The sequence below is a fragment of the Symphalangus syndactylus genome, chromosome 11 (genome assembly GCF_028878055.3).
Source record: "Symphalangus syndactylus isolate Jambi chromosome 11, NHGRI_mSymSyn1-v2.1_pri, whole genome shotgun sequence".
NCBI lineage: Eukaryota > Metazoa > Chordata > Mammalia > Primates > Hylobatidae > Symphalangus > Symphalangus syndactylus.
Genome location: NC_072433.2, coordinates 23,719,552 through 23,734,394, shown reverse-complemented (window position 1 = coordinate 23,734,394; position 14,843 = coordinate 23,719,552). Strand labels below are relative to the sequence as shown.

The 14,843-nt window shown below is 49.2% G+C and overlaps 1 protein-coding gene across 4 annotated transcripts in view; it reads left to right on the top strand.

Moving 5' to 3' along the window:
• The window catches only part of WWP2 (WW domain containing E3 ubiquitin protein ligase 2), a 181,378-nt gene that overhangs the window by 156,704 nt on the left and 9,831 nt on the right, over positions 1 to 14,843 (top strand). For all 4 annotated transcript variants that reach the window (XM_055297777.2, XM_055297778.2, XM_063611584.1 and 1 more), the window contains 6 exons: positions 716 to 890; positions 8,525 to 8,579; positions 12,506 to 12,587; positions 13,188 to 13,316; positions 14,218 to 14,293; positions 14,575 to 14,646. In XM_055297777.2, the coding sequence (XP_055153752.1) occupies positions 716 to 890; positions 8,525 to 8,579; positions 12,506 to 12,587; positions 13,188 to 13,316; positions 14,218 to 14,293; positions 14,575 to 14,646 (589 nt within the window). The remainder of the gene's footprint in view (positions 1 to 715; positions 891 to 8,524; positions 8,580 to 12,505; positions 12,588 to 13,187; positions 13,317 to 14,217; positions 14,294 to 14,574; positions 14,647 to 14,843) is intronic.

Here is a 14,843-nt window from a genome sequence, read left to right as displayed (position 1 = left end):
ATGGTGAAACTCCATTTCTACTAAAAATATAAACAGTGAGACTCTGTCTCAAAACAAAACCAAAGACCATGCAACATGTTTTCATTGGCACCTTATATCAGGAGAGTTTCAGTTGCAAGTAACCAAAGTTATCAACATTAATAAGGAAGGGAATGTATTGGCTCATGTAACTGAAAATTCTAGATATGAATCCTGATTCCAAGCGAAGCTTGGGCTACTCAACAATATCACCAAGGAATTGGCTTTTCTCCCATTTTTCTGCTCTGCCATCCACTGGGTCAACTTCCTATTGTCTTCGGGTCCAGAATAATAGCCAGTGGCCCCCAGGACCGCATGCTTCCTCAGTCATATTCAGAAAGGATGAGCGACTATTATTTTTCCTAGATTTGCTAGCAGAAGTCCTGAGATTGGCTGTGGCTGGCTCAGCATACATCACATGTGCACTTCTGGTCCAGGCAACCGTGCAACTCTGAGGTTGGGAACAGGGTCAGCTTCCCCAGAACCACGTGGATCCCCAAATTAGAAATTGAGAGCTAATGGCAAGGAGGGATTGGGTGCCGCAGAGACAACCACAGATGTCTGCTATAATCAGCTAAGCCCCAGTAGCCTCTGTGATGGGGCCTGCCTGGCTGTACAAGGCATCCTGAGACTTTTCTAGAATTGGGGGATGAGAGTGGGGTGGTCATTATATTCATTCTGAGGTTCCTATTTCCAGCTGGGAAAAACGCACAGATCCCCGAGGCAGGTTTTACTATGTGGATCACAATACTCGGACCACCACCTGGCAGCGTCCGACCGCGGAGTACGTGCGCAACTACGAGCAGTGGCAGTCACAGCGGAATCAGCTCCAGGGGGCCATGCAGCACTTCAGCCAAAGATTCCTCTACCAGGTGAGAGGGCAGGCGCTTGGCCCGAGGTGGGGGCGCCTCCCTGTGCTTGCAAATGTGCAGCCTCACGTGTTCTCTGTTGACCTGCTTAGTGAGCAGGGAAAACAGCGTCTGGCAACCTCAGTGCTCTGCCCCTGGAGATTTTACTCATCACAGTGAAATTCCTCAAATTCCAGCGTTCCTCACTCAGCAGCTCCATGTCTAGCCTCTGTGTTTAAGGAATGAACATGTCTAAAACTGAATTCCCCATCTTTCTTCTAAGATCGGCTTTCATTTCTGCCCCCTTCATTCAAGTCCATTTTCCCTGACTTGCACCCTGAAGGTCAGCTTTGACTTCTCCCATCCCTCAGCTTTCCAGATCAAAGCAATCACCAGGCAACATAGTGAGACCCCGTCTCTAAAAAAAAAAAAAAAAAGAAAAAAAAAAAACTGCTACTGTTTTTTGTTAGATCTTTATTATCTGACAGATTCTCAGGGATGAAGGATCCTTGGGCTCATCTAGATCAGGGATTGGCAAATAATAGTCCATGGGCCAAGTTGGCCTGCCACTTCATTTTGTTAATAAAGTTTCACTGAAACATAAGAACACCCAGCAGTTTACATATTAATGGTGGCGGCTTTCATGGCACAATGGTAGAGTTAAGTATCACAATAAAGACTGTACAGCTCAGAAATCCTCAAGTAGCCTAAGCCTACTGTCTGACCCTTTGCAGAAAAAGTTTGTTCTCTCTGGTCTAGCTGAGCCTCCTTCTTTCTGCTGCTTGATCATCTTCTGCCCTTTCCCATCTGAATTGCTAGAGCAGCCTCTAAATTGTTCTCTCCATTGGCCTCCTCTCTCTTCCAATCCATCTGGCCTATTCCCTTCAGAGCAGTCTTCAAATGTTACTGTCATTGCATCCATTTACTGGCCCAAAACCTTTTGTGGTCATTACCTAAAGAGTAACATTTAAATTTTCTTTTTTCTTTTTTTTTTTTTTTTTTTTTTTTTGAGATGGAGTCTTGCTCTGTTGCCCAGGCTGGAGTGCAGTGGCACGGTCTTGGCTCACTGCAACCTGTGTCTCCTAGGTTCAAGCAATTCTTCTGCCCCAGCCTCCCAAGTAGCTGGGATTACAAGTACCTGCCACCACACCTGGCTAATTTTTGTATTTTTAGTAGAGATGGGGTTTTACCATGTTGGCCAGGGTGGTCTTGAACTCCTGACCTCAAGTGACCTGCCCTCCTTGGCCTCCCAAAGTGCTGGGATTACAAGCATGAGCCACCATCCCCGACTACATTTAAATTTTCTTTTCTTTTCTTATTTCTTTTTCTTAAGATGGAGTTTTGCTCTTGTTGCCCAAGCTAGAGTGCAATGGCATGATCTCGGCTCCATCCCTGACCACATTTAAATTTTCTTTTCTGTTCTTTTCTTTTTTCTTTTTTTTAAGATGGAGTTTCGCTCTTGTTGCCCAAACTGGAGTGCAATGGCATGATCTCAGCTCACTGCAACCTCCGCCTCCTGGGTTCAAGCAATTCTCCTGCCTCAGCCTCCCAAGTAGCAGGGATTACAGGCACGCGCCACCATGCCTGGCTAATTTTTTGTATTGTTAGTAGAGATGGGGTTTCACAATGTTGGTCAGGCTGGTCTCGAACTCCTGACCTCAGGTAGTCCACCCACCTTGGCCTCCCAAAGTGCTGGGATTACAGGTGTGAACCACCATGTCTGGCCCACATTTAAATTTTCTAGTCCAGAATTCTGGGTGCTCTGGTTTCAAACTAACTGCCTAAACAGTCTCCCATACCGTGTCCCTTTGGGAATCCTCCCGGTTCCACCTGCTGGAGTCTCCATCCCATTGGAGGGTCCACAATGACCTGGAGCTGGGGAAGCGCAACTACACAGCCTCTTTGGTAGGAAGACGTGGGACTCCCAGGTTGGCTGATTGTATTTTCTCAGAGCACTTTAGATGTGAAGGTTGGGATCTACAGCAGAACTAACACAGGATATGATGGTGCATTGCAGGCTGGAAATGTTTTGAGCTGGGCCCCTGACTTTTTTTTTTTTTTTTTTGAGACAAGGTCTCATTCTGTGTCACCCAGGCTGGAGTGCAGTGGCACGATCATGGCTTATTGCAGCCTTGACCTCCTGGGCTGAAGTGATCCTCCCACCTCGGCCCCCTCAAGTAGCTGGGACTACAGGCATGCACAACCACACCTGGCTAATTTTTTGTATTTTTAGTAGAGATGGGGTTTTGCCATGTTGCCCAGGCTGCTCTTGAACTCCTGGGCTCAAGTGATCCACCTGCCTTGGCCTCCCAAAGTGCTGGGATTACAAGTGTGAGTCACCGCACCCAGCTGTTGGACCCCCGACTTTTAATCATCAGCCATAAGTCACTGTAGCATCTCCCTTGGTTAGTTCTGTCTGTGGGGATGGATTGCTCATCGTACAGGGAGGAAACCGTGGAGGACCTCAGTTTCCTTAGCAGAGGTGGTCAGAAAGTGTGGTGTTTGTCTTAGTAAGTTGCTCCAGGGTCGACGGTCATGCCCGTCTCTAGCCAGGGCCCCGCTGCTGTCTAGCCCAGTGCAGCTCTGCACACTTTCTCGGGCCAGGCTTCCCACCCATGCCCGCCACACATGCCTGACATCCAATTCTGGCATGTTTCAGAATTGGGTGGAATCTGGTCTTTCACCACATTTCAGAGATTGCTCCTTTTGAGCTGGGCCCCAAAGATTTTGCCTGCCATTTTCTTGGGTGGTTGTGGCTGCAAAACTGGGAAGATCTGGGGCGTCTTTCTTCTTTGACCTATCTGTCCTTTGACTTAGAGACAAGGACATATTTTAGGAGTTTCACATGGTTTTTGTCTACCTGATTATCCAACTTTTCTCATTTAAAAAAAAAAATGGAACCGTGTGTTGTGGTGCACACCTGTAATTCCAGCAACTCAGAAGACTGGCGGGTGGGAGGATCGCTTGAGCCCAGGAGTTTGAGGCTGCAGTGACCTATGATCGTGCCACTGCACTCCAGTCTGGATGACAGTAAGATCCTGTCTCAATAAATAAATAAATAAAATAAAATGCATTAAAGCAATTTTTTTTCCCTTAAAAGCCCCACTAGTTAGGTTCTGTGGGTTGACCAAGATGTTGGTGTGTGAAAGGGAAGATTCCCAGATTCTGGAGCTCGCATCTGCCTGGGCTTTTTGGAGTCTTCCTTCCTTTTGCCTGCCTCTCTTAGCAACATTATTCTGGGTTTATAGAGGTAGAACTTTGACTTGGAGGGTTCCCTAGAAGTAAAAATTAAACACTATAAAATTGTTTTTTCTGAGTACTCTAAAATGGTTTTCTCAGCCTCGCTGGGGATGTGGGAGGGTTCTGCATGGAGGTGATGGTTACCTTTTCTCCATGAAACAAGACTCATATTGAAAATGTGGCAGGAATCTTTCTTTGGTCTGCTTTCAATGTCTCTCTGTTGATTTTCCTCCCCCTCTGGCATTGGTTTTCTCCTCTTGTTTGCTATGGTGCCATGTCCTGGTTACAAGTAAGAAGGGTTGCTTTCATGTAGTTATTTTGGGGTTTGGCTTAGGCCCAGAGTTTGACTCGGAAGACTTAAGACCCAATACTAGGCTAGCTAGCGGCCTCCCCTCCTCCTCTTGCTGGGCTTCAACTGAGACCTTGTTCTTCTTTGCTGCACTGCAGAAAACATGAAATACAGTTCAAAATGGAAATCAAGGGAATCCCAGATTGCAGTCTCCTGTAATTCTTTCCTCTGTCTGCCTCAACACACACCTTTTCCAGTTCCTCTAAATTCTGGTTCTTAGTTTTTCTGCCATGTTTCCCTTTCCCAACTCCCCAATGTGCTAATGTTGCCTATGATCATCGTGTATCTTTTCGTTTGCTTGTTTCACCCTTGCAGTTTCTTTTTGCCCTCTTGTGTCGTGTTCCTGCTGGGACCCACTGAAGATGCCCGGCACAACCTTGCACATTGTGCTGTTGTGATGGGACTATCATACTGCCGGTAATTTCCTGGGCATCTCTGTCTGCAGTATTGAAACAGATTATTTTGACTGGGCGCGGTGGCTCACGCCTGTAATCCCAGCACTTTGGAGGCTGAGGCAGGTGGATCACTTGAGGTCTGGAGTTCGAGACCATCCTGGCCAACATGGTGAAACCCCGTCTCTACTAACTAAAATTAGCTGGGCGTGGTGGTGCGCACCTGTAGTCCCAGCTACTTGGGAGGCTGAGGCAGGAGAATTGCTTGAACCCGGGAGGCAGAGGTTGGTTGTGGTGAGCTGAGATCATGCCACTGCACTCCAGCCAGAGCGACAGAGTGAGACTCCATCTCAAAAAAAAAAAGGTAAAAGAAACAGATTATTTTGTGGCTCTTAGGGTGTGGACTCCAAATTGCATTATCGAGAAACAGACAACTTGTTTCTTACTCTGCAGTGAGCCCCTTGCATTGAATTCTCAAGCACCTGGATTTTGTTCTGCATCCGTCTGGTGCATCCTTAAAAAAAAAAAAAAATGCCTGCCTTCCACGCTGCAACCTTTATGCCCTTCCCAGACCTTTCTTACCCTCAGCTGTATTTGCTAGACATTCTTTATTTCTGAGTTTGTATCTTAAAATATTACTGGAACTTTGCGCTTAGTTCCCAAGGGACTTGAACTCTCATGAGCTCTCTGGCTCATGGCCTGCACCCCAGATCTCCCAACCCAAGGACCATTACCCGGGAGGAGGATTCCACAGTGTTCTTTTCTGTTCCTAGTGATAGAGAACATCCAGGATCTCCCTTCTGGCTGCAGAGTCCTGCTTTCCCCCATCTACATCCTTTTCTGCTCCACGTAACACCTTGACATCTCTCATTTTAGGGGAATGTGGTAGAAGAGGAGGGGCAGCCGGTTAGCTCATTGGAGGTGTGGGGTTTTTGGCTTTTGGTTTTCTGGCCATGATGCATAGTTTTTATTTTTCATTTCTTCCTGTTCCTTCCTTCTGGCTTTCTTTATTTTTCAAGTTGTACTGTGTACCTTAGGGAAGAAGTATCCAAAATCGTCAAGTGCTTCTATTTAACAATAAAAAGTAAAATTGTTGTGAGGATCAGCTCCCATTGATTCTGATTTTATTAGGTTGGTGCAAAAGTAATTGTGGTTTTTGCCACGACTCTTTTTTTTTGAGACGGAGTCTCACTCTGTCGCCCAGGTTAGAGTGCAGTGGCACAATCTCAGCTCACTGCAGTCTCTGCCTCCTGGGTTCAAGCGATTATCCTGCCTCAGCCTCCTGAGTAGCTGGGCTTATAGGTGCCCGCCATTACACCTGGCTAATTTTTGTATTTTCAGTAGAGACAGGGTTTCCCCATGTTGGCCAGGCTGGTCTCGAACTCCTGACCTCAAGTGATCCATCCGACTCAGACTCCCAAAGTGCTGGGATCACCGGCCTGAGCCACGGCACTCGGCCGCCATGACTCCACAATTACTTTTTCACCAACCTAATACACGTTGTTTGTGTTTATCAGTCTCTGGTGTCTCTCCCTTTCCTATCTGCCTCCTTTTCTCCTCGCTTCTTATAGGTGTGTGTGTTGGGGGGGTTGGGGGGGCAGGGGCATTCTGATAGAATAACAATCAGAGGATACCAAGGAAATTTTTTAAAAAACACCTTAACGAAAGAGAGCCAACATTGCACGAGGGCTGAGATTTTTTTTAAAAGGCAAGGATTCAGAAAGGGGCTGATCAGTATTTTCTGATCCTAGTTCAGTACTAGTCAGGGAGACTGTCAGTAAAGACCTTTTTGGTCTGTTGATTTGTAGAATTAAGCAAAAGATGACCATGCCCCCGTGGAAGCTGGGTTGGTACCAGCTGGTAGCCGATTTCCCATGAGAGCCCTTTACAGATGATCTACTGACTCCAAAACAAGACCTGAAGCAGCAAACACTTTTACACCAAATGCGTCTTCTTTTAATATCTTAAAATAACCTTTTCTATAGTCCTTCCCTTTTGCAAGGTCATTGCTGTAGCTCAGCACTTACCAAGTACCTCTGGCTCCATGATGTAGAATACGTGTTTTCGCATCTGTTCCTTTGCCTCTGTTGCCGAATGTTTTTAATGTGTTAACTACAAAACAGAGTTGGAGGAACTTGGATTTTATGAGATGCTGTACCCTATCTCCCCTAACCCCCCAACACACAGACACATGCCCACATGACTTGGAATTAGGGAGATTTTTTTCAGTAGTGATTCAACGTGATTTGCGATGGAGAATTTTAGGCACAGCTCGAGATCAATGATAAGGGGCCCTAAATCAAGGTGAGCTTCCCCCACCTCCGTGCACTTGCATTCTGTGTGGGCAGGAGGCCCTGCCCTGAAAGGGGGCTCCGTCCTATCAAGGAGCCTATGGTTTCAAGACTTAAACGTCTTTGTTGGAACTTGCTTGGAAGAGGGGCCTGTGTTGCCACCTTGGAAAGAAAGTTTCTCTGTCCTTTCAGCTGGGGGTGGAGGGAGGGCTGTGGAAGGGGGCTTGCTGGCAGTTGAGTTCCACCAATGTTTTCTCAAGCTGAGACTGAGCCCCATTCATCCTCCTGCCCGTGTGTGGCTCTGGCACCCCCAGACGGGGCCAGCCCAGCAGCCTGAAGTCCACATTTAGAACTTGATCTCCTCTTACAACGATTAAATTTTAGTAAGTAAAATAAAAATGCTTCAGAAAGAAAAAAAAGAAAGGAAGAAAGAGTGGAACAATACTTGTTTTATTTAACGACCAGAACTTTTTGACAGCACCCCCCTTCCCCGCAGGATATGAGAATGCCTGGTCCACTGCAGTCCATCCCCAGGGACCTCGAAGCAGAATTTGGCTGGAGGGGGTGTGGGGGGGATTCTAATGTAAACAGTGACCCTGAAGTCCTGGAGCTGGTTCCCCCTTCTTTCCCCTGTCTCCCCTTCTGTCTTGCTGCCCCGCCCCCAGCCCCAACCCGCCCCCCCCCGACAAACAGAACACTGAGCAACTTCAGGTTCAGGCAGGGGAGGAATAAAGGTGCTTTGTGAAGGGGAAGGAAAACATTCCTGGGGGAGGTGAGGGCTTGGGGCATGAATGTGCCCTCAGTCTGGGTGGACGCTGCACACCCAGATGGGAGGTTGGGGGGGATGCCGAGGTGGAGGGAGGAGGGCCGGGCCCCAGCCAGGAAGCTCTGGGCGTGGGCAGGGCTTGTGGGAATGATTTCATTGGAAAGGCCTGCGATATTTTTTCCCCTCCTGCGTGTGGTTCTTGGAGAAAGTTGGAGGTGGTGGTGATTTCAGTTGCCTTGGCCGCCTCGAGCCAGAGCCGAGCGGAGGCACTGGGCCGAGCCTGCTTCCCGGGCCTTCCTACCCCACCAGGGCTGCTCCCTGCCTCCGCCACCCTGGCACACCTTCACCCGCGTACCTCCTCCTCCCCGTCACTCTACCTTTTCCAAAACTCACTTGGGCCCTCCATGCGCAGGGTTCTTTTTTGGTTTTTCTGTAAAAATCAAAACAAAAAACAGAGACTTTTGAGAGGAGCAGATGCCACCCAAAGTCCTACTGCATTCCCTGCAAAGCGCTCAAATGTGGAAGCGAGTCATTGGCATTTTTATTTTTTATCGATTGATTTATTTTTTCACCAGTGGCTTTTTGTAACCTCTGTGTTCTGCTGTGTTTCTTGTGTTTAGTCTTCGAGTGCTTCGACTGACCACGATCCCCTGGGCCCCCTCCCTCCTGGCTGGGGTAAGTACTGAGTTCTCTTCCCGGCCCTCGGCCTTCCGTCAGCCACGGTGCTCTGTCCTCTCCTCCCGCGTGTCTTCCTTCCCTGTTCCTGTCCCCCTGTTTTCCATCTCTCCCCTCTCCAGCACACTCCCTAGGCGTGCCCTACCAGAGGAATTACAGGTGATGGAGCTGGGCGGCTGGGAAAGTAACCAAGCTCCACCGAACCACTGTAGCATCCACCCACCATTGCTAAAGGAGTGTGACCCTAAGAAAGATGTCCCTGAGCAGCTGGGGGGTTACTGGGTTTTGGCCTTGAGTTTCAAGGTGTCTACTCAAGAGTCCATGCTACCACTAAGATATTTTGATACTGCCTAACTCCCAAATGGATTTGTTTCAGATCTGCGACCATATGTTTGGAATGATCCACCTTAACAAATCTTTCTTTGCAGCTGAGATGTTGGAGGACTTTGGTCTAATTTTGACTAATAGAAGCCACCTTTTTATTTCTGACATAGCTGTGAAAGAGACCAGAGGGAAGCAGATACGAGAGTTGAATGCCAGGTGGTGACTCTGGAAATGCATCGCTGCTAGTTATTATCGCCGTGTAGATTTCTCCTCGCCCTTGGTAGCCGCCTCTTACCTATCCCAAGTCCTTGATGTGATTTGCTAACAGTGAGTTAAGGGATGGACATCCATGACTTAGGAATGATTATAGGCTTCATGGCTATTCTAGGAAGGAGTAGCCATGCAAAAAGGATCATTAGAGATGATGAGACTTAGCGCATTTGATAGAGCTGGGGCAGAGTTTTATTTAATCTTGTGAGAGTCACTGGGAGCAGAAGAAGGCAGTTTTTGCGGGAAGCAGCATGTGTTGGGTTTCATTTATTGGTTAGGCCAGCAGAAGACGGTAAACGTTGGTTTGGTGGTGTTGACAGATGGTGTGAAACTGGGAGGTGGTGTGCTCGACAACAAAGATAGAGAGGTGCATCCTGGGAAGTTGGCAATGATAGGATGGGCATCTGATGCCTGGAAACGTGCAGCTTTGGAGCTGGATCTTCTCGGTGCAGACACTTCTGCTCTCGGGTAGTCATTTAAGAGGTTGTGTCAACCCCGTTATACCTGCAGGGTACCACTTAGTCAGTGAGCACTGCAGTCCAGTGTGCCAGAAGGGCCTTCTGGTCCTTCTGATTGGAGAGATCATTTAGTGAAGCTTCCACACATTTGTTGACTTTCAGCTCGGGGATCCCTTACGCAGATAGCTGCCCCACATGGCTCCCTGGACCAAAGAAAGGTCATTAGTATCTCAGAGATTGGCAGCAACTCCAATGTGAGAGAGTAAAACTCTGAAGACCCTGCGTCGTCAGTAGGCAGGGGAAAATGCGTCAGATTAAACAAGAATCCATACTGCTGTTTAGTAGCCAGTGGCATAGAAGCCGGGGACTTCTAGTGTGTTTCAGGCTCTGTAGAGGCAGGTGGTGTAGCCCAGTCAAGTGGGTTTTCATGCCAGTTCTGCTGAGTGATGGTCACCAGGTAAGCACAGCTGATGGAGACTTGAAAACAGCTCTCGAATGCTAAGTGTGGAAATATTTGAGATAGAAATGGAGGAGCCGTGGTCAGAGTCGATGCTGTTAATGAACGATCAGAAAAAAACCCACAAAACTGTCATAGTCCAGAATTAAGAGGAAGAACATTCAGGCTAAAGGCCAGGGCTCCTTCTGAATCTCAGATCCTTGGGGATCTGTGTTGGCTGCCCCAGGGCTGTGGCTGGGGCCGTCTCCCTAGGGCTCACCGAGAATGAACAGAAAGAACAGCCAGACCAAGTGAGACTGATCGGCAGCTTGCTAACCAAGCCTGCTGGTGTCCCTCTCTGCTGCCCCAGGAGAGACCCCGCATCTTCCCCACACACTGCTATGGGACTCAGGACACCTCAGGTTCAGATCCACATCTGCCCTCGGCAGCCCTGACCCTGGGCCTATGGCTGAATACGTCTGAGTCCATTTGCTCCTAAAATGAGGTCGAGCCAGGTGTTCCTGGGGTCTTTCCCAGCCCCCAACTGAAACTGAATGCCGCAAGGCAGCCAGCCGGCCTTGGGAGGCCTCCACACAGCAGCAGTGCCAGAAATGACGACACAGGCCTCAGGCCCGCTGGACAGATCCCCCTGGCCCTGTGGTTAGCCTTGGCTTTGGCCCTTAACAGGGCAGACGTGGAGGATCTAGTTCAAAGCAGTAGCTTCGGGGCTGGGAGCAGCCCCTTCCCCTGGAAACCTCTTGGGAAGCCTTCCTTCTGTGTGTTCTGAGGTGGTGGTAGCTCTGTAACAGCTCTGGGCACCTCCTGTTCTTTCTTTCCTTTGGCTTTCTTTTATTTATTTTTTATTTATAAAATAGAGATGAAGTCTCGCCATGTTGCCCAGGCTGGTCTCGAACTCCTGGGCTCAAGCGATCCTCCTGCCTCAGCCTGGGATTCCAGGTGTTATCCACTGTGCCCAGCCTGTCTTTATTTTTATTTTAGTTTATTTGTTTTTCCAGCTTTATTGAGGTATGATTGACAAATAATGTCTGTCTGTAAAATTTCAGTCGAGTCATAGATACCAGGTAAGGCGGAGAGTGGGAGGGAGACTGAGGCCTTGGGCTGGTGTTGGGAGCATTGCAGCTTGAGTCTTGGTAGGGAGTCAGGAGGGGGTTGTTGCACTTCCCTGTTCTGCTCCTTTTTCAGCTTTCTGGTTCCCTGTAGCTTCTGGAACTGATTATTTTTGTTTCTTTAATGTTGCCCTGTCTTGTAAAAGGAGAGCCATTAGCATCATTTGTTTTCAGGAGATTTGAAGGCTCAGGAACCTCCTGGGAAAGGTGACCTCTTTTGAGCCAAGAGCTTTACCCCCTAGTTGTTTTTTTTTTTTTCTCCTGTCTACCTGGAGCTGAGAGGTTACCCCTTCCAATCCCTCTCAAGGTCCAGAATCACCAGCTAGGGTTGGGTCTGCCCCGGGAGCCCAGAGTCCTCCCTTGGGGACCCCAGAGCCCTTATCAGTATATCAGTAAAGGGCAAGAGAACAGAGATTGTTCAGAGCAGAGGAAAAGTATATTTGTTCCCCAGCCCCACTCCATGAACATTCCCCTGTCTCAAAGCACATACTTAGGCAGGCCAGGCATGGTGGCTTATTGCCTGTAATCCCAGTACTTTGGGAGGCTGAGGCAGGAGGATCACTTGAGGCCAGGAGTTCGAGACCAGCCAGGACAACATAGTGAGACCCTGTCTTTATATATAAAAATAAAGATACATGTCTAAGAAGAGGCTGGGCAGTGTAAGTGTTCTCAGCCCAAATATCATTTATTTGCTCATAAGCAAGAAAGAGGTGTGCCAGGGTATGAGAGTTTTAGAACAAGACTTAGCCTGTAAGTGGGAGAAGAGGGAGAACTTGGAGGGTACAGGGCCGCAGGGTGCAGAGCACTGATCAGAGAGGTGCGAGGGCAATGCAGCCACCCCATAAGGACCGTGCCCTGTGGGACAGAGGCGCCCAGGTCAGCTGCATGCAGTGCAGAGGGTCCCAGGACGAGGGATCAGCTGTGAGGGACTTGGGTGGGGGGCCTGGCGGGTTGGGGACTGCCTGGCTTCCGTGCTGCACACAGCTGGGAGCAATTATGCCTCTGGTTTGAGCTGTGCTGCTCCCTCCGGGAGGCCACACCACCCCCTCCCTCCGACCAACCAACCAAAGAAGTGCTTCATCTCGAGTTGGAAGTGTGTCACCCCCCACCACCACCAACAAGGAAGGACCCTCTTTGTCCCTTTCCCAGTGACAAGTGTGAGTGAGCTTGGCTTTGGCTGGTTCTTCTCTAACAGGCTGACAACAGGGAAATAAACTCAGACCCAGCACCCAGGAGGTGGGAACCTCAGGGAAAGGACACCGGCTCTCCGTGTTTGAATCTGATGGTTCTTTCTTTCTTCTCATGTGGCAGAGAAGAGACAGGACAATGGACGGGTGTATTACGTGAACCATAACACTCGCACGACCCAGTGGGAGGATCCCCGGACCCAGGGGTAAGGACTTGGGCTGAGAGGGGGGCCGGGCTGGGCTGGGTCTCTGTGCAGCTCCAGCATTGGGCAGGTGGCTTTGGACTGCATCGTCCCAGAGGGCTGATGTCAGGGACCTTTAGCCACACACAAGTGTCTTGAGACTCTCACGGTACAGATACAATGTTGGCCTGATGAGAGTTTAAAAGGGCTTTCTTAAGTAGACCTTCCTGGTGGATGGAGGGTGGCCCGGCTGGCAGGTGTTGCTGGTCTCCATACTGATTGTGCAGGCTGCTGATAATTGGATTGCAAAAAGGTTGAGGGCATCCTGGTCTCCCAACACCCCCAAGTGAAGCTGTGCTGGGGCGTGGGGTGCCTCAGGATTGCTGGTGGCCGCTCAGTCCAATGCCATCCATGCAGGGCTGGGTTTTTGGCCATGAGATAATAAATGACCTCTCTGTGCTGCAGAACTGTCCTCACGACTTGGGTCATGCTTCTTGGGTGCATGTCCTCAAGGTCCCTCATGGGCTCTGCAGAGACAAAGCCACACTTTGAGGACCCAGCCTCCAACCACCAAGGTCCAGAAGGTGGGGCCAGCCCTTCACCCTTTTCTTCTCGTGTTTCCAGGATGATCCAGGAACCAGCTCTGCCCCCAGGATGGGAGATGAAATACACCAGCGAGGGGGTGCGATACTTTGTGGACCACAATACCCGCACCACCACCTTTAAGGATCCTCGCCCGGGGTTTGAGTCGGGGTAAGGACTTTGTGCAGGTAGCAGCAGCATCAGGAGCCGAGGCCCAGGCTGTCCTTGTTCTGGCTCTGGGAGGCCCACTTTCTGTGGCCCCTGTGGGTGCGTTCTACTGCCCTTACTGCCCTCTAGTGGCAGTTTAATATGTTGATGTCATATTAAAGGGGGTGGGAGGATAGCTTGAGCCCAGGAGTTTGAGACCAGCCTGGACAACATAGCAAGACCCTGTCTCCACAAGAATAAAAAAGATTAACCAGGCTGAGAAAGATGGCAAGACCCCATCTCTACAAAAAAAATTTTAAAATTAGCTGGATGTGGTGGTGCATGCCTGCAGTCCCAGCTACGTGGGAGGCTAAGGTGGGAGGATCCTTTGAGCTCAGGAGTTTGAGGCTTGCAGTGAGCTATGATGGCACCACTGCACTCCAGCTCAGGTGGCAGAGTCAGACCCTGTTTCTAAAAAATAATAATACATTTAAAATTAGCTCGGTGTGGTAGCACACTTCTGTAGTCCTAGCTACTTGGAAGGCTGAGGCGGGAGGATCGCTTAAGATCAGGAATTCGAGGCTGCAGTGAGCCATGATCACACCACTGCACTGCAGCCTGGGTGACAGAGCAAGACCCTGTCTCTAGAAAATGAACAAACAAATAAATAAGATAGGATGGGGAGGAAGGGACTATCCTGTTTATTCTGAGTGGCACTAGAGTTATTTCTCTAAAAGCAAGAGGTCTGGCTTTATTTCTAGATTTTCCTTTTTATTCTTCAAGGATCTTAATGACAGTCACTTCCCCACCTTACATTACTCATCTTTAAATTAACATAGCACCAGCTTTTCTTAGGGCTGACAAAGACAAGTTGTTCATTTTCCGAGAAATCAAATGAACCCCTGAACATCTTTGCTCTTCCCAGGACGAAGCACGGTTCCCCTGGTGCTTATGACCGCAGTTTTCGGTGGAAGTATCACCAGTTCCGTTTCCTCTGCCATGTGAGTTCTGCTACTGGGGCTCCCGTGGCAGTTGGGGTTATTGAATTATTTCAGTGTGAGTTCCCGGCACAGCAGCAGGTATCGGGATGTTTGTGTCTTAGGTGGGGGCCAGACACTTGTCTAACCCGGAGCTGGCTGTCTCTAGGAAGCGAGTTTTCATTCCTAGGGGACATGCTGTTGCCTTCTGGCCCAGCAGGCCGGGGAATACCTGTTCATACAGACAGGAGAACAGATGACCACTTGAGGCTCAATTTAAAGTTATTTTCTTTTTTTTTTTTCAGTCAAATGCCCTACCGAGCCACGTGAAGATCAGTGTTTCCAGGCAGACGCTTTTCGAAGATTCCTTCCAACAGGTTAGATCATGGTGCCCGAAACCAGTGGCAGGCCGACGCCCTCCTCCCAGCACCCCATCTCCTATCGCGTGGCCTGTCAAACCCACACTGCAGACTTTCCAGGGCATGGGTCTTGGTGACTGTGTCTGCTGGATAGTAGGCCTTAGAGTCCCCTGTCCCTCCCGCCCCTGCCTGCTATGGAAGGGAGAGTGGCAGGC